The 23,970-nt window shown below is 37.5% G+C and overlaps 1 protein-coding gene across 4 annotated transcripts in view; it reads left to right on the top strand.

The window, feature by feature from the left end:
• The first annotated feature begins 510 nt into the window (after nucleotides 1–510).
• The window catches only part of MAST4 (microtubule associated serine/threonine kinase family member 4), a 216,928-nt gene continuing 193,468 nt past the window's right edge, over nucleotides 511–23,970 (top strand). For 3 of the 4 annotated variants that reach the window (XM_079330483.1, XM_079330482.1, XM_079330477.1), the window contains exons 1-2: nucleotides 511–664; nucleotides 14,422–14,543. In XM_079330483.1, coding sequence (XP_079186609.1) covers nucleotides 538–664; nucleotides 14,422–14,543 — 249 coding nt within the window. In that variant the 5' untranslated portion in view covers nucleotides 511–537. The remainder of the gene's footprint in view (nucleotides 665–14,421; nucleotides 14,544–23,970) is intronic. The other variant, XM_079330481.1, reaches the window with a different exon arrangement.

Genomic DNA, 23,970 nt, shown 5'->3' with positions numbered 1-23,970 from the left:
TCCTAGCTGGCATTGATAAATATGTTTGTTATTATTTCTCTGGACTGGGCAGTGGTTTACAGTTTGTTGATAGTGCAGTGCCATCTAGTGACTGCTGGCATGGATGTGGGGAGAGCTTGTCAAAGAAAAGCATTTGGAGAGCCTGTCACTATAGGGAATAGGCTTCCAGATCAGGTGGTTCACAACTGCAGAGATGCTGCTTCATGGAAGGCTGAGTAGGTGGGACTATGATCCCTTGTATCTTGAGAGGGGACCTCTGTGATAAATGCTCTTTGTGTGAGAGTGGTTGGGGGTGGTGTGAAGAGGAGGATGGTTTTCTTATACAGCCAGAAACAAATCTGGCACTTGCAAAATTTTTCTTTTCCATTAACAAATTAGTTAGATCTTTGCAATCTTTTTTTTTCCCCAAACACTGTTGTAATCTTTAGTTGAAAGTAACTTAGATTTTTCTTTCAGTGAAGATAAGCATTTAAACACTATGAGTATGTATGTTTTTCTGTTTCTTTGCAGCTTGATCACATACTATCACCTCCACCTATGCCTTTCCGAAAATCCAGCAGTCCTGAAGTGTCTTCTGGCCTTGGAAAGTCTCCTAAATTTAAGAGGCAGTTGAGTGAAGATGGGAGACAGCTCAGAAGAGGAAGCCTTGGAGGAGCTCTGACTGGTGAGTTTGGGGCAGGTGTAGTGTCACCTGGATTAGCACCTGTGGAGCTGATGGCACCTTGGCCCCTGGTGTTTGCCTTGTGGCTGAACTCTTTGGGGGAGGTGTGAGCTCCACCTGGAGTTTCTGTAAGTCTCTTGCACATGAGTTTCCTGACTGTCAGTGAGATGACTCATGTTTGAGGTTCTGCCTCTAGGGGCTGTTGAGAGGTGGCCAAGCACAGCCTGAAAATCACCCCTTTCTTGAGATTTGCATGACTGGGGCATTTACCTTGCTGACTCTGTGCATCCATCCATGGGATCACCTGCATCTTGTTTCCTCAAGGAGTTGAAATGCATGGATATTGCCTTTAGAGTTGATTTCATTAAAGAAAAGGCAATTTGGCATGATTTATGTGGTGAAATACTCACAGGGGAGGAACAGCATTACCAACTAGCCACAAGCTGTGGACTGCAGCTTCTCCTCTGTGGAGCCATACAGAGGTAGCAGGATGCTTAAGGAGGGCTCAGATACTCAGTTACTAGGTGCTGGTATTGGGACTGTACTGGTACCTCTGTAGAAGTGATCGTCACTGAAAAGTGATTGGTTTTGTTTATGGAGTAAATTGAATATAAAAAACCAGGAACTTTGTGTATTTCAAGAAAAAGAATTTTTAAATTCACTAGAATTTTAATTAAGTATGTTCCTAAAGTGCATAATGACTAATAGTTAAAGGAATTTGTTGTACTTTGTGAGAGGGATAATAGACTGCAGTAAATTTACTAGAAGATAGAGATTTCACAGAATAGCATAAGTTGCTGAGTTGGAAGGGACCCACAAGGATCATAAAGTCCAACTCCTGGCCCTTCACAGCACCATCCCCAGGAGTCACACCATGTGCCTGAGAGCATTGTCCAGGCACATCTTGAACTGTGTCAAGATTGGTGCTGTGGCCACTTCCCTGGTAGTTGTTCCAGCTCCCAGCCATCCTCTGGGTGAAAAACCTTTTCCTAATATCCAACCTGAACCTCCCCTTCAACTTCAGGCCATTTCCTTGGGTGCTGTCACTGCTCACCAGAGGTAAGAGATCACTGCCTGCCCCTCCTCTTCCCCTCACAAGGAGGTTGTTTTATCTGAGTGATGTAGATTGATATTAGAATCAAGTACAAGAAGTTTAGGTTAGAGGGAGTTGAAATGGTTTTTGCTTGAGATAGGACTGTCCTCCGTCTCTAAATTCTATTAATGGTTCAGAGTTGTTTTCACTTGGGGATGAAAAGTAGTTCCATAGTGGATAGAGCTGTCTCTTCTCCAGTAAGTGTCCAAAAAAGTACTTTTAGAGTATTTGGTTTTCTCACTTTTCTCCTACCCCTTTGCCTAACCTTTCCCTGGAAGAAGCTCCTAGAAGTTACAGCAATACCTATCTTTGTATTCACCATCTTAAATTCACCTGCATGGCTTCTGGTATACGACAAATAATTTTGTTCTGAGGGACCTTAAGGAACCTAAAGAACATAAAAAATTAAACTGTCTCACACTTTATGTGAAGGAACAACATATGGTACTGCAGGAATTTCTTATATCATCACATAATTGTTGCTCTGAATTTAAGTGCCACTAGGGTAACATCTGTCATTTCCTTTGCAACTTCATTTTTAACATGAGTTGTTATGAACCTTTCAGAAGCAGTGCAAGAGTATTTGTGATCCATATGGGCTTTCATGAAAAGTAAGTGACCTGCAGCAGACAACTGTCAATTTTAGTAGCCATTTCAGTAAACTCTCTGGCAACTCAGGGGCATTTTAGCTCTGAAAACTTGATGTGTAAACCAAACTACTCTTTTATTGAGACTAAAAACTGCCAGCAGAGTAATTTTTTAAGCAGGAGCTGGTGTGGTTTTTTAGTTTAGTTTTTGTTGAACTTAAAAGTGGAATGGTGGTCTTTTAAAACTGATCTTTGCCATATAAGCCATGCAGATAAAAAAGAAGAAGACAGCCTAATCAAAAGCAAACATAGCAATTGTACTCTGCTCCCATAGTCTCTAGTCTTTATCTCTGCTTGAATTATTGCTTGAGGCCTTTAGAAAGGGAAATAGATATGCTTTTTGTCTGCATGCAATATGTTGTGCAGGGTTTCATGTCAGGATTTGGGAGCATAGTGTGCAACGATGTTAAACTGCTTTACTACCAATGCACTTTAAATGAACCTGAATACCCTAGGGCGTTGGTGTCTTAAAATAATTTAAATATCTTAACAGCTTTCATGATACTGATTAAATTAATCAAACTCATTCTGATGACAGAAAGTTCTTGATATTCTTTACGGATTTTTAAAAAACTGTTTTAAAGAAACCGCTGCAAATAGAGAATAATTCCTAGAGTTGTTTCAAATGTTCAGTAATCTGAAGTTAATAATTTCAGTGTTGCTTTGGTCATATGTTTATGTGCTTTTTTAAATGTACTTAAGTTTGGGGTATTTTTATATTTCTTTAATGCTTAAGAGTGGTTTGCCGCTGTGGTTCGAAACGACAAGAATCACAGTGTCATTAAAAAAATGGAAAAAGGGAGGCACATGAAATCCTTCTTTTAAAATGGTGAGCAGACATGTGCTTGGTGAGGGATAACTTCCATGATCACACATTCCCTCCAGAATTTCTATTTAAATATTCATGTTTTTGAAAAAATATTCCTGGTCCATAAAGGAGGGAAAAAAAAATGATCTTTAGTAGCAGTGATCTTTAATATCACTATTACTGATTACTGTCTTCCTTTATACTGCCTTCTCATATGCTACATTTAATGAACCTTTAAGTGCTAGCATAACAGTGAGTATCAGTCAACTGGAAAATAGTTCAGAAAAGTATCTTTGAAATTATTTAGAGTTCAGTCTCTGCCTCTGTTGTTAAAAAGTGTGTAACTCCTAAAATACAGTAGGTGGGAGTAAGTGAAGTGAAGTAAGAGACGAGACTCCTAGTGTGCAAATTTGCAGAGTATTCTGATGCATGTTGTTCACTCCAAATGTTAGAAAGGTGAATTGCACTTTGTACTTTACTTTTCCTTTCCTTTGGCTGTTAAAAACACAGCATTATTGAGCCATGGAGATAAGCAGTATTAACAATGAAAACAAACAAAACAAAATTTATTTGTTTATATAAAATAGAATAGTTCAATTCCTATAGGGCTGAGTATTAATAGAGGTAAATAGGTAGGGGGTTTATCTCCAGGAATAGATCCCAAATAAATTACTTTATTGAGCTCTACAAGGGGGGAATAATATTATGCAGGATATAGGAGAAAAATAAAATAAAATAAAATCTATATTGTTGCAGTATATTGTATGAGACTTGCTTACAGTTACAGAGAAGCTGCTATACTGAGTTGGCTAAGATAAATTACAAAACTCTCTATATATGAATACAAGAAAAATTGAGAATGATGTACTGGATCATCAGTATGTCATAATGTAATGGTCATGATGATCAGGGCAAAGAGGACTGGAAACCTGCACAGATGGGATATAAACTAGAATTTTTTTTTACACAGCTTCAGGGAAACTAGAGCCAATTTTTTTCCCCTGAGTTACACAGTTTTAAGCAATCCAGCAACCACATATTTTCAATGACAAGCAAAGAATGCTTTTCAAAGTAGAAGAAAAATGAAATCAATGTTTTTGAGAATAATCTACGATTGCATTCTGTTGAAAATTGCTATGCAGCCATTGATTAAAGTTTGTCCAATAAAAGAAATGAATAGTGGTTCGGAGAGACACCATGCTGATACATTTTGGAAAAAGCCCTTCAGTATAATTGTTGCAACAGTTTTGCTTTCTTTAATCTTCATTGCCCCGGAAGAAGACTTCTGGAAACAAAAAGATTATGTTTAGAATGAAAATAGCATGTGACCTGCTATTAGTCTAGCAAATCTCTCTTAGTACTTCTTGTTGTGGAGTGCTAACAGTGCTGTTTAATAGAGAGACAAGATTAAAGATAGTATTTCATAACTGTGGTTAACATAGCATAACTTGCTAAACATAAGCATTCATTGGATGAAACAATCTCAGAGTTAAAGAACTTGAATGCAATTGATGACTAATCCATCTTTTAATTTGAAAGATCATGTTTCCAACAGGTTATAAAGTTTTGGGTAACCTGGTGACTACACTATAATCAGTAGTTGCCGCCTTCTCTTCTGCTGTGTCCTGACTTCTCTCCTGCTCCAGAATCTCCCCTTTCCTGCATGAACACATGCTTGTAACAGTGCTTGCCACACCCTTTGTCTGGGAAGTAAAAAAGAAATCTTTTGGCGTTGTGCTTGTGCACACAAAATCTGAACCACAATCCTTGCACAAGCTGTTGAACTGCAGGATCCCCCTGTTGCAAAGCTGAGCTGCAGCTGCTTGTTTCATAGCCCTAGATCAGTTAGAGAAGGAAAAGAGGGTTGCTTCAGAGGGATACTGGTGCCCTCTGAGTGCAGGGGCATTGGAGGTGTGCTGGACAGAATTGGGAGGAAACTATGGCTAGGTGAGATCAGTTCTTGGGACTATAGACATCTGTTTAATGCGCGTGTATTTAAACGCCTCTTACTGTAGTCTTAGATTGCCTTCTTAAGGATTTCTACTAGTACACAGATTGGGACTTTAAAACTTGTTTCAAATCAGGAGAAAAGATGTTTAATTAAAAAGCTGCTTTTCTGTGGTGGCTGGTTTTCTTGATCTCCACAAACTTCAAAGGGCTGTCTGTAGTCAGAGGGTTTTTGGCTTAAATTGTCTACAGATTTTAGTTAGCTGAGTTCAGAAATGCATAAATAGAATCCATAGCAGAAGGTAATGTGAAAGGATGAGAAATTAAATGAGCTTTTACCGTGGAGAGGGTTAACCTAGCAAATCACTTGGACAAGCAAAACAAATTAACCTTACTTTCATGTCCTGCTGCTGCTCCTTGCTTTGCCCTGAGATGGGCAGTGCAGCCCTGTTCTGTCTTCTCAGCTGCTGTGCAGCATTTGGAGATTGCTATCTTCCTTTCCACTCCTGAAAGATGGGAGGACTTATTTCTGGGAAGAGATCATATTTTGGAGTGCTGCAGCTAAATCACTTGTTTCTATACTATACTGATAAGCTCTGCCACTATATATAAAGAAAAAATATACTTTAGCTACCTATAGTTTGAAATTCTTATCTTGCCTACTCTTATCTCATCCATAACTACTTGGAAAAGACTTCCTGGTAGACTAATTGTGTCTAACTGTGGTAGGGCTGTTATCTGCTAGGCTTATATTGATTTTACAGAAGTACAGGTAACATAATACATACTAATTTCATTTCACAGAATCTTTAATCCAAGGATCCTAAAGCACTCTACATTAGTAAAATTGGTTTATGTTCTTCTGGTCACATATTTATTGTCTACAGATCATGAAGAGCTAAAACAAAAAAAACCTCGTAATTTATATATTTTTTTAATGTTCTTGCTTTGATGAGCTTTCCAACTCTGAGTCATCAGTTATCCAAATATGTTCAGCAATTGTAGTTATTCCCCGTATAATTAATCAGTGGTTGATTTGAAATTAATTTGGGAATTCTCAGTCTGTTTTTTGCTTCAGAGATTCATCATTCTGCTAACACTAATTAGCAGAAAGATCAACAGCTTTATGGACCATGAAAAACAAGCTGTTTTCTTATCCATGGGTTTGCATGTGCTGGCAGGACTTAGAAGAGGAGGTTTTCTCTGTTCATACAGTGGAGCAATTGGCAGTAGCAGAATTTTCACAAACTTTGGGCTGTATAAATTATCACTAAGATTGTTGAAAATGGAGATTAGCTCAATAAGTCTTGCAGTATAAACTATTTGGTACAACTTGGTAAATGGGGAAAATTGAACGTGTTCAATCATGTGACTTGTACCATGTACCTTGAAACCTCTTTGGGGATGGGACCTTCCCATAAAACATAACTGCTTGTCAAGTGATGATGTGATTAGTTTAATGGCAACATTAAAAAAAAAATTATTAATGATGGCTTCTTGGTGTGGAAGTGTTCTGTATTTCCTGTGTACATAATCTATTATGGAAGAAATTATACATATTTACAGGAATATATTAATACAATACATGATTGCACCACTCCATAAAAAGCCCTATAATTTCACAGCTGTCTCTGGGGATACAGCTTGGTGGACTCTGTTGGCCTGTTCCCAGCCCCAGAAGCTGAGGTGCTGTAGGATGTGGGGTAAGAATGACTGCCAATGCCAAAGCTCTATCAGATATGCCTTTTAATAAGAAATTTTAGTTCCTGCATTTTCTTCCTTTCTGATATCAGAGCAGAAGTATTTCAGAATGGCTTTTATAGTGATGCATGTCAGGACTGGATGTAGCAGGTCAGAAAGCCCTTTTCAGCTGCAGCTGCCTGAGGGCTCTCCCCAGCAGCAGTCACAGCCCAGCACAGGTGCTGACACTGCTGGGCTCTGGGCTACCAAGGTGGGAAGGTTCTGCATGATCACAAACACAACATGCTTCATTCATTCACTGCCTGCCCAGAGCATATCTGGCAGTCTTTTCATTTGCCTTCCTCTAAGGTTTCCTTAAAGCACCATGTCACGTGTTAAACTTATTCCAGAATTAGTAGAAAGGGATAGAAGCTATCTATCCTATAATTACATGTCTGAGGAAATAGAGTGTGGAGGGTATTTTGTTTGTTTTTTTTAATGCATTCAGTACAAAGCTGTCTTCTCCAGATGAAGTAAATATATTCTGCTATGAAATATGCATTTTTAGAAGGTTCTTGATGCGCTGGTGTTTGAGATGACATTAGGTTATATTTGTCATTGTCAGTTACCTTCATCATTTAAAGCTTCAATCAGCCTGCATAGTGGAGTTGATTTTTGCTTCCCTGTGCGCTTAGCAAGATAATTTCCATATTTTTTGACATGTCTGGAGTATGCATCATGTCATAGTCTGAGATGAGAAGATATTGTATTCCTGTCGCATTATTTTGCCTTTAACTCCTCGATCGCTGCTTAATCGTGCTTGTATCATCAGAACACGAGAAGTTGATTGTTGTTGAGATCAAAGCAAACTGTAGCAGTAGAGTGCCTAATTAGCAGATGTGTTTGCAAGCTGCCAGTTTTGAAGGAGGGAGAAATAGAGTTTAACCCTCTTTGGGACACTTAAAAAAGCAGCTTGAAAATTGTTGAGAGTCATTTGTCATAGTGGAAAAATAAAAAGTGGAGAAAATTAATATACATGTTAAATTTCTGTAGTTTGAGTTGTAGCTCCTTAAGAAGTACCCTAAGAGAGATGTTGAATTAGCTGGCTCAAGTATGCTTAGCAGTGTAACTGTAGAAGCACAGATGAAAAAACTTGCCTGGACTTAGCTATATGCTTGTATTTAATCAGCTGATGAACTAAATTGGAGGTCTTTGAGGCTGCAGTCCTGTTGTTGCTGGTACCTGAGTTCATTAGTGCAAAACCGACTGCAGCATATTTGTAATTAAACTATAACTGCACATCAAGAACACAGGATTTATACTCCTAGAGGCTTAAGTCATCCTGTTTTTTCCCCTGTAGTCTCTCTCTAGTGAATTTGCAAAGCAAATGATTTGACCACATACTTGCTTTGTCCAAGTTGGTTGCTTTAGCATAAATTGAATGTACAGATAGAGAAATATTTGAGAACAGAGAAAAAGCACTTCCTGTACTTAATCCTGAGAATGAAGGTTGGCATCTTCAGTGGAAAAATTTATAGATGTTTTCCAGTGAAACAGGAGCTGAATTTTCTATTGGGAGACTTAACCATTTAAAAATTTACTATAAGCATGTAGAGATTTAATTGTGGGGCATAACAACATATATGTAAAGTGAAAAAAGGGGTCACGGTGGGTACTGTAGAGAAGATAACATGTTAACACATCATTTCATTTTTGTCTCAATGTCAATTATGTGTTGCTGGATATTTTTCATACTGCAGTGGGAGATGTTTGTTTCTTACTATAAATTATGTCAGCATAACCCCAGCTGCTGGAGAGTTGTGAGCCAAGAGTATTGGCCACTGATTGAAGCAGTTGTTTACAAGTTTGAACTGAGCAATAATGAATTTTTGTGTTCTAGGCATAGTTTTGTTGTAAGTCTACCAGTCTCTCTGACCTCTTGGTGTGCAGGATTCTTGTTTTTGCAAAGGGAGCTCTTTGAATCTCTCTATGTTGAAAGGAACTTTATTTCATTATCCCTTGCATGTAGTCTGGTGTCCTTTTTGTAGCATCATGTGTGCAGTGTGAATCTTGAATATCTGTTTTTCCTAGTGTTATCAGAGTTACAGAACTGGACCTTGAGATTTTTCTAGACCGGGTGTAGGCTGTAAAAAAGGATGAAAGGGGTTCAGTAAAACCTGTATATTATGTTTGTGTTATAGAGTGGACTGGCAGTTTGTAAGTACTGGACCTGCATGTTAGGATTATGGGAAAAGGACCTATTTGTTGTTAAGATAAACAAAAGGAAGCAGTAGAGTGTTCTAGCTCTGAGCTCACTGATAAATATTGCCAACTAATTATTTTGCTGAGTTGTATTTCAGTAGAGTTGTGAGGTAAGGAGGTAGTATCACAACTGCAGTTGATGGGTGTTTTTATCATGTAATTGTTGTTGTCACTGGTTGGCTAACAGTGCTATTGAGTTAGGTATTTTTGGTATGGAAAACTTAAAAAACCCAACCAACCAAACCAAACTGAAAACCCCAAACCTATCCTTACCCTCCAAATCTAATTAAAGGTTAGGGAGATTTGCTGGTGATCTCAAAAAGATTTAAAATATTATATTGCTGTCTCAGTACTTCAAGGATAGATTGCAAGTAGTCAATATAACTTCACCGAGTATCTGTTAGCAAAGGAACTCTGAGGAATTTCCTTATCAGCAAAATTTTGTACTGTCTTTTAAAAGACTTGCAGTGAGAGAATTTTGTTCCAAGCAAGAAACATTATCTCTGGAATGTGATGACTTATTCCTGGTAATTGATTTATCAACAGGCTTGATTCTGCATGGCTTGTAGTTAATGGAGGCTTCATTTTCTTTTTATATATATGTATTTTTGGATGCAGATCTAAACCTCCATTGTACTGGTTTGTGGTCCAAGACTGGATGTGTCCTTTTCCAGTTCCAATTCTGCCAGTATTGGTGAAATTTTAAGGCAGGCCTGCTGTGGTTTTTTGTGTTTTTTTTAAAGTTCATAATCTAACCCCAATTTTTTGCCTTCAGTGGGCCACATTTATTTCATGCACTGCCAGCCAGAATCATAGAACCATAAAATATTCTGAGTTGTAAGGGATTCACAAGGATCAGCGAGTCCAGCTCCTGGCCCTGCTCAGGATGACCAAAGAATCAGACCATGTGCCTGAGAGTGCCACTGCTTCATCTAATTTTAGAAAGTGAAACAAATATAGAGCATTTTAGGAGATTCATAGTGCATCAAAAAGTGAAAGAACTATAGTGAGCATAATAGGATTTTTTATGTGGGCTGCTTCTACAGCAAAAAAAGAAATTGTAATTGAGTGAATTGTAATTATAGGCTTATCTGAATAATGTTACATTTAGGGGATTAATTGTCTGAAAGGAAAATTTCACCTTCTGCATCAGGCTGGGAAAGTGGCATTGTTTGTTAACTTCAACCATGTGTAGCTGAAAAATATGCAAAACATGCTCCCTTAAGTTCTGGGCAATGAATAAGACATTAAAATTGAGTTGTTTGTTTGTTTGTTTGTTTGTTTGTTTTTGGGTTTTTTTTTTTTTGCATGTTGGTAGTCATTTGAATTTTAAGTAAAACTTGTTGATGCAGCTACAATAGGATAAGGCAAAATATTGAAAAGTTCCTAGTGATGACTTCAAATCCATCCATTTTTTACTTTCTGATTTACAGCTACTGGGAGTGATGGGCTTTAATTCCATCCTTCCTCCCTGCCCCCCATACGACCCTAAAATTTGCAGTGTCCCCATCATTTCCTACAGCTGGGATGTCTGCAGGAGTTCAGTTTGAGGCCGAAAAGCTAAGTGCCCTAACTTCAAGCTACTGAATACTGAGGTGAGAGGCTCTGCCTCACTCCAGGTTCAGACAGGTCTGGATGCTGGCAGTGTTACATGCTGTGTACGGGCCAGAATACTGAATTAAGGTGGAAGGGTTAAGGTGGAGTTGAAGCCTTCCTCTCAGTGAAACCTTCATGAGTCAGTTCACTTAAAAAGGAAAGCAGCTGCTTGGAGCACTAAACTTGAAGGCTGACGTGAATGCAGTGTGAAAATAATGTATTTCAGCTCAATTTTTTTGTATAATACTGCCATTGAAATCACTTAATAAGAGGAAGTGTGGATATGTATAAATGCAGGAATTATCAAAGAAAATGTAAGAACAGTAAAATGCATACAATTATGCATGAAACTAGCAAGGAAAGTGTAGGAGTGCTGTAATGTCAGGGGAAAGGGGGAGTGGACAGTATGAGGGATTTTTTTTTTTTTTTAATTATTTTTTATTATTGTAGGAATTGAGGGAGAGATGATGGTTAAACTCACTTTGGGAAGGGGCTATTTTGTTGTGTAATGGCTTAATGCAGTAGGCTAGTGCTGCTGTCTGGTAAGAGATTTATCTGTTACCATGTTTTTGTCTAAGGCCTGGCTACAGAAAGCGTATTTCTTGTGTGCTATTTCTGCGTTCAAAAGCCTGTGTACTGTGGAAAGAAAGACAGTCTGCTTGCCTTGTTTCCAGTATTTTGTGGAAACTCTGGTGCCTTAAAGGCTCCTGTTGGGGGCAAAGATGGGAGGAGGGATCATTCCAGGGATCACACATGCTCACAATTTCATTGGCAGTTTTGGTAGTGTTAACTGCCTAATTTAGCTTTTCAACAGACAACCCCAATATTGCTTTAAATATTTCTCGGTGTTAATAGTGCAGGAAAAATAATGAAATAGTAAGTGAATTCTCAGAGTGGAGATGCTGACTATAGTACTGAGTAAATCCACTCTGCTTTTTTGTTAGTCAGGCAAAATATTACAGTTCAAGGAAAGGCTTAGTACAAGATTCTGTTGTTGTGTAGGACTGCATCTCCTCTAGCCTCTAGTATCAAGATATCTTAGACTTTCTTTCAGATGTCTGAGCAAGATAAAAACAGAGTGAAATATAGATTACTGTAAAGGACAAATAGTAAAGGTAGCTGTTAGAATGCCCTGCACATGTTAAGGTACAGGCAATATTAGCTCTCCATATTTTGGGTCTAATGCACATTTGCAACAAAAAGTAAGTACAAGCTTTAATAATAGCTTGTACTATGTTCTCATGTATCTATTTTTTGTTGTCCTGAGCATTTTTGCATGTAAATAACCTCTCTTTGTGTACACATTTGTGTTCAGTGTTGTTGCTGTTCTGTTAGTTTTCTTGTTTCCAGTAAATGTCCTTACCTCATCCTTGATCTCTGCCTTTTGTGTGTCCCACTAGAGTGGGAGGGAAGCAGCTTATAATTTTCTTTTTTGTTTGGAATACTAAGATAGAGAATACCATTCCTAAACCACAGCACCCTGTGAGAAAGTGCACTTCTTAACCTAAGAGTGATGATATTCCACAGTTTTAGAATAAACTACAGTAGAAGGAACTTTTTTCTTTCTTGAAAGGATAGGGGAAGATTTACTGTTTTTTAAATACTGATTTCTATGAGGATAAAATGCCCTAATATTATGCTATGGTGATGAAGTTGAAAATTATTTAACATAATTTTCCTGATGGCTAGTTGTAGAGTGGGTTAATATAGAGTTTCTGAAGGGGTTATGTGTATTGGATGTCTACTTGACAAGATAGGTGTTGCTGAAGCATTTTGTTCATGGCTTGTTTGGAGCTGTCTGGATGTCACTGGAAGTTTGGAAACCTGGATCCAGCACTACGAAATGCTTGCTTTAACCTTCTCTGAGAACTTCATCTTATCAGTGTCTGAGAAGTAGAGTCAAAAAGGAAGGAAAGAAAAGGCATAGACCTCTTTTTATGTAGAAAGCATTAAAGAAGTAAAACATACCTATTTAAATGGATGGTTTGTTTTAATTTTTTGCAGTCACTTCTTAATTCTTTTTTTCCTGTCCAGATAAGAAGGAATTAACCTTTTGAGGTGATAGATATAAAGCTCTCTCTGACTGCATACATCACTGGTATGTTTCAGGATTGACATCTCTGGATTATCAAAGATGTGTATATTGCAATTGATGCCTTAAACTTTTTATGGCACCTTTTAGTTGAGGATGATGGGAGCTTATGCAAAAAGGGAGCCAAAATTTGGTAGAAAGAGGCAGAGAGAGCAGATTGGAAGGTAATTCAGGTGCTCCAATTATCTTAGATGACTGGGCAAGAAACCACAGATTTGTTGTACATTTTTCTTCTAGTCTTGGGCGGGCTGATAGCAAATTGGTTGAAAATAACATTGATGGGTTCCACTTTACCAATGTAATAAGGAACAATAGCACATTTGGAAGACTAATTGGAAAGTGTTATAAGACTGTGCTGTGCTGCTGCTTGGGAACTTCTAGCTTCCAAGACAATCACTTTCCAGAGACCTCTGCAACTCTATGTGGATCTGCTGTCAAATTAAAGTTATGGAGCTGAGGCTTTTGATTTCTTGGCAAACCTGTACCAATTTACTAGGGTACACATCCTGTGTCAGTGGTCATGCACATGACCACTGCACAGCTGTCTGAGATGACAAGATTAATGAGGTGAAATGAATGTTTAGGCCATGTGATTTGGAGATGCTTTTCATTTGATCTGTTCAGTCAAGATCTTGCATTGTGTTTTTGAACTGAGATTTGATTAAAAATAAAAATTCTGAATTGTTGCTTTTCATCAGCTTGTTGGTCTTCCAGGAGAAGTCAACTGCTTTAGTAATGTCATTGTCTCACTATTGCATAGTTTGCAGAGATAAGTAAGAACTTAAGGTGAACATATTGCCAAGACCAATATATAGCTTGTTGTCCTGTTTCTTGACATTGGCTGAAAGCAAGCAGAAATTAACAGCATTGATACATGCTTGTCATCCTAATATAATTCCCCAAATATTTTCCTTGCTGCAAGTTTGTAGCTCAGGGCTCATGAGCTGGAGGTGTCTGCAGGGAGACAATCCTGACTGAGTGGCCTCAGGCTGTGATGGGGAGTGTGACCCTGTGTGACTCTGGGCTCAGGGTGTCCAGCAAGGTGGCCCTGCTGAGCAGAGAACACAGGCACTGAGAGCTACATGAGACCACTTGGTTATCTCCCCTTTCTTGGGACAGTGGATAAAGAATCTTGGGAATTGAGGATATGTATTAGATAGACTATGAGGAATTCTGGAATAGAAGCAGAATAGTCCTCATCCACAAAACGTTGTATTGTCCACATGGTGTCTTATTCCAATAAATCTCACTTTGTCTCTCAGATTCAGAACCTTATCCCTTCAAGGGGTAAATAGTAGGAATATTTCTTAATATATTTTTTTTGCCTTCATTTTTGACTAGCTTTCAGAGTTTAAGTTTCTTTTGGTTCAGAACTAACATTCCAGATGTTTGCATCTGTTGCATTAAATGTGTTTCTATGTAGGAAAAAGGTACAGTTTTGAGAACAGAAAAATGTATTTAGTGGATGAGTGATGTGAAGGACTAGCAAGTGAGTGGCAGGAGTTCTGCTGGAAGCTCTGGCCAGAGCTGCAGTGAAAGATGTTGTACAGTGGCAAGAATGTTACATAAAATGTCCATTGCATTGCCTCAAGTGCAAAATTTCATATTCTAACTCATTCTTTCTGAACTTGACAGGCAAATATTTGCTTCCCAGTGCAACTGGACAGCAGCTGTGGCAACCTACAGAAACCACTAACCTTGTTCGGATGCGCTACCAAACACTTGGACAGTCAGCACCTTCGCTCACTGCCAGTTTGGTGAGTAATTTTTTTTCAATGCTAGAAATGTGCCCAAAAAATTGTATCTCTATGTCTGTTGGTGGGAGGATGGGGATCAAACCAGAGTCTACTTCAGACCAATCTCTCCTCCTTAAGCTGCATTTTTAAAATACCTAATGCATGCCTACACACAACTTTACTTAATATGTTGAATGCAGCTGAATAACATTCATGGTAGAAGTAACTCAATTGGGTTACTGGATTTTGCATAAAGCCTGAGATGAATGTTGCATCAATATAGCTGTTTGCATTTAAATGGTTTCTTATAAAAAAGGCATGCAACAGAAGGCAAATGTCCTTTCTCCTGAGCATCCTTTGCTATCAATATTTGCTTCCACCACCTGAAGCACTTTGTCCTCATGAGGATGTAGATGTACGAAGCATGAGTTTAATGAAGTCTTTTGGATAAATTGATAAGGGAAAAGAGGTTTTTTGTTTCAAGCATCTATTTTACTGCTTTGTGTTTCTGTATAAGAAGTGTTGAAATTTAATGCAGTGCCCTATGTACTGGCCTATACTTTTCTTCAAAGAATTATGGTAATGTATTTCTTGTATAAAGAAAGAAAAAAATCCATGAATGCTTTGCCTTTCCCTTTCTCCTTCATTTTGCTGACCATTAAAACTTTGTTGATCCATATCTACTTTCTAGGGGAAGCTTATTTTGTGGTTTGTTTTGGGTTTTTTTAAACACCATGTTCAGGTTGAAGGCAGCTATGGTCAGCCCATGTTGAACAGATATCACCATGACAGTTTTTCATATCATACTGATAGGTAGATGGCTGGTTTCTCCATGATCTGTCTGAAGTAGTATTTCACTTTAAATGCAACAAATCTTCACCTATAAATCTAATCCTGTCTTCTGCTTGCTGGTGGTGCTGTTTGTGGCTCTGTAGGGCAGATATGGCTTTTTTTGAGGACTCCACACTTACTACAAACATGTAATTCTATTGGAGGTTTTATGCTTTGAACCCTAATATTTTCCAGGGAATTAAGTGTCAACCTTTGTATTTTGTAAATTGTGAATGAAGTATTTGGATTATATATATTATTGTAATGACAAAGAAAGTAGATGAATAGTCAGAAATTAATTTAAATTGCATCATACCCACATTTTTTTCTTCTTTTATATATTTGGGAATAAAAATATTTCTTCTAAATTAAATTTAAAAAGGGTTCTGTTGCTGTTTGATGGTCTGTTTCTATCTGCACAGCTATTAGTGGGCATGCTGCTAGCAATATTGTGCTTTTGTTTTGCTGTGATAGGAAGAGGAGGATGCAGCACCATTTTGACAGTGAGTATTTTAAATGGTCATAAAACAATAGACTAATGAAAAATTCAGTGAGCCCTGCTTCCTAAAGGCCCTTTAACTCATCACCTGTATAGTTTTATGGCATATCTGTCTGCCACAGACTTCTTCCTTCCTGTCTCTCCACATCTTTTATCTGTGCCTGACTGCAGTTTCTTTCATGCTAGTGCAAAAGCAGGCAAGAGCCATCGAAGCAGATCTGAGCAGATTGTGCACAGGGTGGAGGTGTAGGTTCCTCAGAAGTATTTATTTCTTATCTGGAACTGCTGATCAGACTTGCCTTCTCAGGAGGTTAATGCTAGTGTCACATAGGCAGAGCTCTTCTCAAGCCTCCTTTGACAAATACTTTGCTGTCAAGCTTTTGAAGGGCTCTGGTCTTTGCTTAAAAAGAGTCATAAGTTGTATACTTTTCTCTTCCCCTTGATTCTGTCATTTGTCAGAGTTGGATTTAGGAGGCCTATTGTTAGATTCTAGTAATTGGGAGTTTTTACTAATAATTAGGATAGAGTTTACCCTTATGTTGAAGAGATGAAGAATTTTCATGTAACTGCTCATAGTCTGAGTTGAATTACTTTAAATGTATTGTCTTGCTCATCTGAGAAATGATTAGCCTGTTATTAGTTCTTTTACTAGAACTGATCATTCTCACTTGGGTTGATATTCAGCTGAAATGGATCTGTCTGAGTAATGATTATGAGCCAGTATAGACAAGAATGACAAGTGAACAGGTCAAAGATACATGCTAGTGTTTAGTGCAATTGAAAACAGGGTACAAAAGATGTAATTTTTTTTTCTTGTTCTGTCAATAGTTTATTAAAAATTCAGAAAATCTCACACTGGTTCACAGGTGTTAAACCTTTCTGTGGGAAATTGTAGGGTTTTTTTTACAGAATATTGATTAAAAATGGGCTGCAGGTGTTGCTTTAGGGCAGAGTTCAATAGCTGTGCATGATTCACTCCTGTAGTATAGGCAGCTGGACTATACATTAAAAATTCAGTTTCTGTGTAACCCACTGAACCGGGTTGAAGATGTATAGGAGAAGACTGATTTTTGTGATGAGTGGGTCATGTATTGAATTTGATGTTAATAATTAATTTGCAGAATCATAGGATAGCCTAAGTTGGAAGGGACCCAAAAGGATCAAAAACTCCAACTCATTGCCCTGCAGAGGACAACCCCATAAATCACATCAAATGCCTGAGAGCATTGTTCAATGCTTCTTGAGCTCTGTCAGGTTGGTGCTGTGACCACTGTCCTGGGAGCTGTTCCAGTGCCCTGCCACCCTCTGGGTGAAGAATCTTCTCCTGATATCCTGATAAACCTACCCTGTTACAACTTGAGGCCATTTCCTTGGGTCCTGTCACTGCTCACCAGAACTGAGAGAACACTGCCTGCTCCTTCTCTTCCCCTCATGGGGAAGTTGAGATTGCATGGAGATCTCCCCACAGTTCAGAGGCAACTGAGTCATAGTTGTGTTACTCTTCAGTTTCTGTCATGTGCATTGTGAACTGTCCATGACAAACAGATTCTTTGGTGCGAAGCCGACAATGGGAGTCTGCATAGGGAATTAGTATGGTCTTAAAAACATGAAGAAAATGATGCAGAATGTCTTCAACACTGAATAGAAAAGGGAAGCTGGGTTGACGGGTGGTTCTGCTTTGGGATGTTTTTATGGATTGTGTTGGTCTGGTCAGTCTCTTCCTCTCCATGGTCAGTAATATGTGCTCCTGGAAGGCAATTCAGTGTGTGTCTTAGTGATGACTTTTGCAGGAGTGTAGGGAAACTGTGCTTGAGCTGGTTTATCTGACTTCTTGCCCTGTAGGCTGTCAATCATCTCACTCGACTTCGGGCATCTTTTCAGGGTAGGATGTATTGGGATTTAATGTGAAGTTGCTGCCCCATTCAGTGACCAAAGTTTAGGAGTCATTCTCCTGTTCTCTACCAGTCCCCTGCCACTCTATAAATATTTTCACATGCCATTTGTAAACTTATTGTTTTGACTTTTCCATTTATTACTGTGAGAAGTATTTTTGGAAAATGCTTCAAAATAAATTGAAATAAAGCGAATTTTGTTAAGTTCTCATTGTAATAAGCTGATATGCTTTAAATTACGATAACAAGTCTGAAACTGAGATATTAATTACTGTTCTGCAGGCAGAAGGCTATTTTGTGTGACACAGATTGAATGAAATTCTTAATTGAAATTAATGTTTTCTAGTTAGCTTCATATATAAAAGCAGTGGAAACCTAAACATAAAGTATCTGTATGATACATGATGATAAATGTGTAGATGAAAGGAAAATAATTTGTCCAAATTAATTGGGAAAAATTTCTTCAGATTTGGCTTTGTCATGGTTTAGCGTCAAACTCCTGTTAGGGCTTTATTGGTTTATTGCTTGTTTGGTTGTATGATGTTCTTTTTCCTAATTAAAAAAAAAATAAAAATCTCTTGCTTTAAGGAGAAGAAAGTCTTTCATTTTGTTTATCTGTTCTATATAAATAAAAAAAAAGTCTTTGTACCACAAGAAAGGTTTCTCACAGTCCAGAGAGCTTTCTGAGACAGCATATTTCATTACTACTTTAAGGTAACTTGCTCTATGAAATATTCACATAATAAAAATACACTATAACCAAGATCCTCAAATTAAATATGTAGATTATAATACACTTGGCTTTTAAATTTGGTCAGGACTGGATGTGTGATTTCAGCTTTATGGCTGAACTTAGATTGGCTATTCCTTCTGTTGTGTGAGAGGAGTATACAGCATGAAGTAAATCAGGCTCTGAAAGGCATGTGGTTTTGTCTAGGAAATGTGAAAGACATCAGTGAAATGACTATTAGTTTAATAATGGATCATCTTTTAGTACTTGAAAATAATTTCCAGTAACATCAAACTAGAAAAGCATTAAAACTTGCCATTGTGAATGGCTCGTGTCCTTTCCTACTATGCAGTGATGTTTTATCTAGGTATGACTGGAAACATTTGCTACTTTTTAGCATATTACATACTTTATTTTTTACAGGATTTACCTCTTGATTTCTTTCCCCTCTAAACCAGGCATCACCCTGCAAACTGCCTTCTCCAAAACAACAGAAGACTGAATTTGCAAACATCTGCACTTTGACTGCTTTTTATTGCCATTTTATCAGTGTTAATTTGCAAGAATGGCCTTATGGAAATTGAAGGGGGCTAATTATGTAAAGTACTGGTTTATAAGTTGGATTGCTGAAAGGAAAAAATCTAAGAAATGTTCAATGTCTATGAAAGACAGTTCTACTTCCTCAGAAAGAGCTTTTCCTCTTGCTTGCTTTCAAAAAGTATAATACTGAAAATGAGTAAGTGTGTCTTTGTTAAATATGCCATTAACTTCAGCTAAATTGACATAATGTTGACAGTTATTATGAGAACTGTTTCAAAACTAATTATACTAATTAGAACTTAACTAGCAGTAATTGCATGTATTCAAGCAGCACACCAACACCCTTTTGTGTATTTTATTCCCCAGATGTAAGACAGCCATTTGTTGTCTGAGAAGCTGCAAAATTACAGCATAGATAATAAATGATTGTGAACAAATAAAACACATTCTTTAGAAGCACTAATTAGTTAGATAAGCGAATGACAGTATCAATTGTGCTTAGCCAACCCACATAATTTAAAAAGGCTTTTATTTAAATGTTTTATTTTGGAATTGTAGGAAATTTTTCTAAGCACTAATTGTCTGTGTTTGGTTTTATCTAATGAATATCAGGTGTAGCTAAACTTTTATTTTTAAGTAAACTTCATTGAAAGCAGAAGGAAACTGCATCTGAAACTTGGGTTGTTTAAGTTTTAGTTCTTTCAGGGATTTTAGTTCTTTTCCAGGGATTCATGTTTTCAATGCTTGAGTGTGAGCAGCTAATTAATACTCTGAAAGTTAATGCAGAGAGCAAGTGCAATGATGGCACTTGTGAGAAGCACAAAAACTATATAATAGAAATATGCCAGGGTAACTAATCTTGGTTTGTTATCTTGTATCTCCCCAAAATAGTTAGCTAGACTTTAGAAACATGTCTGAACTGAGGAAATCACTTGAATGCTAACCTACTGTATAAAGTTGAAAACCATATTCTTGTTTAACTTCAAATAAGCTTAGCATCTAAGAGTAATTACTGAAAATATTTTTTAAATGTGAGTTTTTCATTCCTATGAAATGCTAAAATTGTCAAGTAATGATAGCAGGATTTCTGTGCTTCAATTGCTTCTAACTTTTAAGACTAGTGAGTTCTTCTCCCTTATGTATTTTATTCTATTAATTTCTTACCCATGTATTTGCATTCATATTTCTTTGTATTTGCTTTTAACAAATACTTAATTGCAATTCTAATCCAGTAGATAGAGCTAATTTAGTAGTAGCAAGAGGGAGATGAACATGTTTATTCCTAGGCATGCCTGTATGCTTTGTATTTGTACACAGCAAAAGGCTGGCATAGACCTGGTCCAGAGCTGTGAAACTATAGTACTTGGACAAGCTGATGTAAGAAGTTGGTGACTGGGTATTCTTTTTCATAAATATAAGTATATCTCTACTTAGCTCTATTATTGTTTTTTAAAATAGTCATTGTGTACTTCAGTTGAAAGCAAAACTATAGATTCAGTTGCTTGACAATTCTAGATACTGAATCCTTTCCTAAGTCATCTGATTAAAACTAGTGGCTTTATTAATTCTTATACTTTGCTTACTCATTCTTGAATGTAGATAAAATACAGATGTGGGAGTGGCTGGGGTTAACACTTCTACCAGAGAGAATTTGTGATTTTCCAGAACTGAAAACACAGTTTGTGCTGCAAATTATGGTTAAAGAATAATGGGAAAAGTAAGTAAAATAAACATCTCTCAGAGAAGACTAACCTAGATTAAAAAGTCGTATGAGCATATGCAGTGTGTTTTTCAAACATACCTCCTTTGTGGTGAAGTAGGTCACTTCCCATCAGCTTCCAGCTGATAGGATGTTCTGAGCATGAGAGAACTGAAAGGGGATGTTGCACAGTTTATTAGAGTTGAATCTAGGTGTAACCCTCTTCTGTGTCCTAGTAATGGTGCAGAATGGGTAGAGATTGAGTACAGGTAGGAGCCAATTCATGTTTTGCATGAATACTGTTTGTTTTCCAGATGTCTCATATAATAGTCTTCCTTCACAGGAAACTTACCCTGAATGGTGAAAAGGTTCACTAGGACCAGTTTCTAGGTCTAGATAATCAAGAATCTAAAATTTTAAATTCTAAAATGTTAAAATTTTAGTCAGCTGAGAATGCCTTTGTTCTTCTAGGTTTTTGTTTGGTTTGTAGGACCCACACAGCTGAGATTAGTGAGGTAGGTTAAATATAGTGCATCACCTCTGGAACTGAAGTTTCTGGCTGTGTGTTAGTAGTGGCTCTGAGTAAGGGCTTATTCTTGTCTGCTGTAATATTTGAGTTTAAAATGTCATCTAGAATTGTGTTGCCAGCGTCACTTAGAAAGTGGGAAAAGGGGAAGTGTTACAAAGTTGAGGCTGTGAACTTTTCACCCAGGTAACATTTGCCACAGGAAAACAAAGGAGTAGTGGTGTTTGGCCATAAAACTACATGACCAGGAGAAATCAATGTGTAATCATTTATAGTGTTTGAAGTTCAGATGCCTTTCTGGGAATAAAACTTCCTTGGGTTGTTGTAGGACTTTGCTTAGAGGATAACTGCATAAAATTATAATCTGTGATTTAACAAGGGATAAAACTCTGGAATATAGTGACGAACTTCTTTGGCCTTGGATAAAAAACTTCTGCAATTCCTTAAAAGATTTATGGGTGTGGAAATGGAAGGGAGATAAAGAGGTTAGAAAGGACATGAAGAGCAGGAAAAACTGGGAAAATGACTGACATTTGCAAGGATTGAGGAAAATCTAACCATAATGCTGTCCCCTCTTCCGTGTTGTCTCCTGTTCTGTCTGGTCACAAAAAGCAGACTGTTGCAAGTTCATGGTCTCTCAGTTAACATGTTAATTGAAACACTGATGAATCTGTAACTTTTAGCATTTAATGAGAAAATAGTAAACAACAAGTAGCAAGGACATGTTCCTTTGCTCAACAGTGTATGCTCATGTACAAATCTAATTTGATTGGTCTGATTTCCAGTCTCAGAAGTATGTAATGAAAGTTTAAATTAATTTCAATCACAGTTCTGTCTTTAAAATAAACTAAGATAAAGAGGCATGGATAATAACATGATGACTATAGGAAAACTGCAGTCTCTACTTCTGTCTGCATTCAGGATCTGAAATGAGAAGTGTGGGTAACCTCAAAGTGAGAGCTCCCTGTGAGGTGTGGGTGAGCAGTAGTAGGTTAGGGTGTTGCTTGGTGTTCTTATGAGGCAGTTGCAATTTCTTTGACTGTTCTTAGCAGTCTTAGAAATTTGGTACTCATGCATAATTAGGACAGTTTGATTACGTAAAAAAAAGCAGTAGAGGACAAGATACTGTTCCACAGACCTCAGTTTGAATAGTGATGCTCTGTATTGTTGAAGTTAATTTTTAGTGTTGTAAAAACATTCTTCCCTAGTGCTGCTATTGCTGCAGAAAACCCATACTCTGCTTTAGTAGTTTCAGTTGGCAAAAATGAAAATACTGAAATTCTTTGAACTTTCTAGTAAAGCTTTGCCTAAAATGATGGGATTGTTTGGAAGCTGATGAGGCATATTCCTTTCTGCTAATTTTTTTTGTTGTGGGTCGTCGTTCTTATGTTAAAGGATAACTAAACAGGGCACAATTCTAATTTGATGACATACTATTTTTATTTTCCATCCTGTAAGCTGACATGTTCTCATTTCTGAGGTACTTACAAAAGTGACTGTAATGTAGCAGAGGATGAAAGTAGACAGTGTGGAAACAATAGCTCTCATTCCTCAAGCTGACGTACTCCCTTGGTTCTGATGATAGCTGTAGCTCTCAAAACAAAGAGATTCAAACTACGTTGAATGACACTGCTGACTTACAGGAACTGGAGCAGGGTGGGAAAGTCTGGATCTCTGGTGGGAAGGAACATTCCTCCTCGTTTGTTTGTTTGTTTGTTTATTTATTTATTTATTTAAAGTTCCACAAAGCAAGGGTATCTAGCAAGAATTTTTCTCAACACACAACAGAGTACTTCTGTGTTGGATGGTGCACTGCTATTTCTAGTCTCTTACAGTTTTAGGTTTAAAAGCAACTGGTGTTTTACTGACCTCAAAGTTTAGGTGGGTTGACTGCCACAGTTGGCTTTGACACATGCTGCTGGGTATTTGCAGTTCTGGTTTTTAGTGAGACTTTCTCATTCACTCATGTGTAACCAGATGTGTTACTGTAAAATGCTGCAAAATAATTTTGTCCTGTGGAGGCAGGTGGGAATGTGGACTGATATTTTTTTACCATACCTTGACTGTTAGTATTCTTGCAGTCTCTCCCTTGTTTTGATGATGCTGATTTAAATTGTTCTGGTTTCACTGATGTGACACAGTCATCATGTCTGCTTCCCTCTTCTGTGCCCTGCCACAATGGACTGCTGATTTTTAGCATCAACTCTGCTGTCGTCTCAGTAAAGCTAGGAAGTCTTATGTTGGGTTTTTTTAATATTTTATTTATATTTAAATCTTTTATTACAGTATGCCCAATTATGGTGTATATGTCTCTATCCAATTCTATTAGATTTTTAATAAAGCAGTAGTACAGTAAAATCATTTTGTCTATTAAGGATTTTTTTTCATGGTGTTGTGGAGATTAAGAAACTAGGTAAGTGCTCAAGTTGACCTAATATCACTTCAGTAAAAGATACAATAATCAGCAGGAGATTGGTTAACTGCTACTCTCTCATGAATACATTTAACCTCTTGATCATTCTGGAATAGCTGCAATTACGTGGTGCAATGGAAGATACTCACTGTTTGGTCAGTTAAACTCAGAAATGATTGTTGGCTTTATAAAGCATGGAATGATTTCATAGTAATAATATACACTTGGCTGATCACAGATTCCTTTTTCTGTCTGTTAGGTTGTCTGTTTGAGAGAGGATGGAGGTGGTAAGAAACAAAGTTGAATTATGAGATTGCC

The sequence above is a fragment of the Erithacus rubecula genome (assembly GCF_903797595.1).
Source record: "Erithacus rubecula genome assembly, chromosome: Z".
In the NCBI taxonomy this organism is placed as follows: Eukaryota; Metazoa; Chordata; class Aves; order Passeriformes; family Muscicapidae; genus Erithacus; species Erithacus rubecula.
The sequence above is the reverse complement of the archived record's forward strand: the minus strand, read 5'-3'. Positions and strand labels throughout refer to the sequence as shown.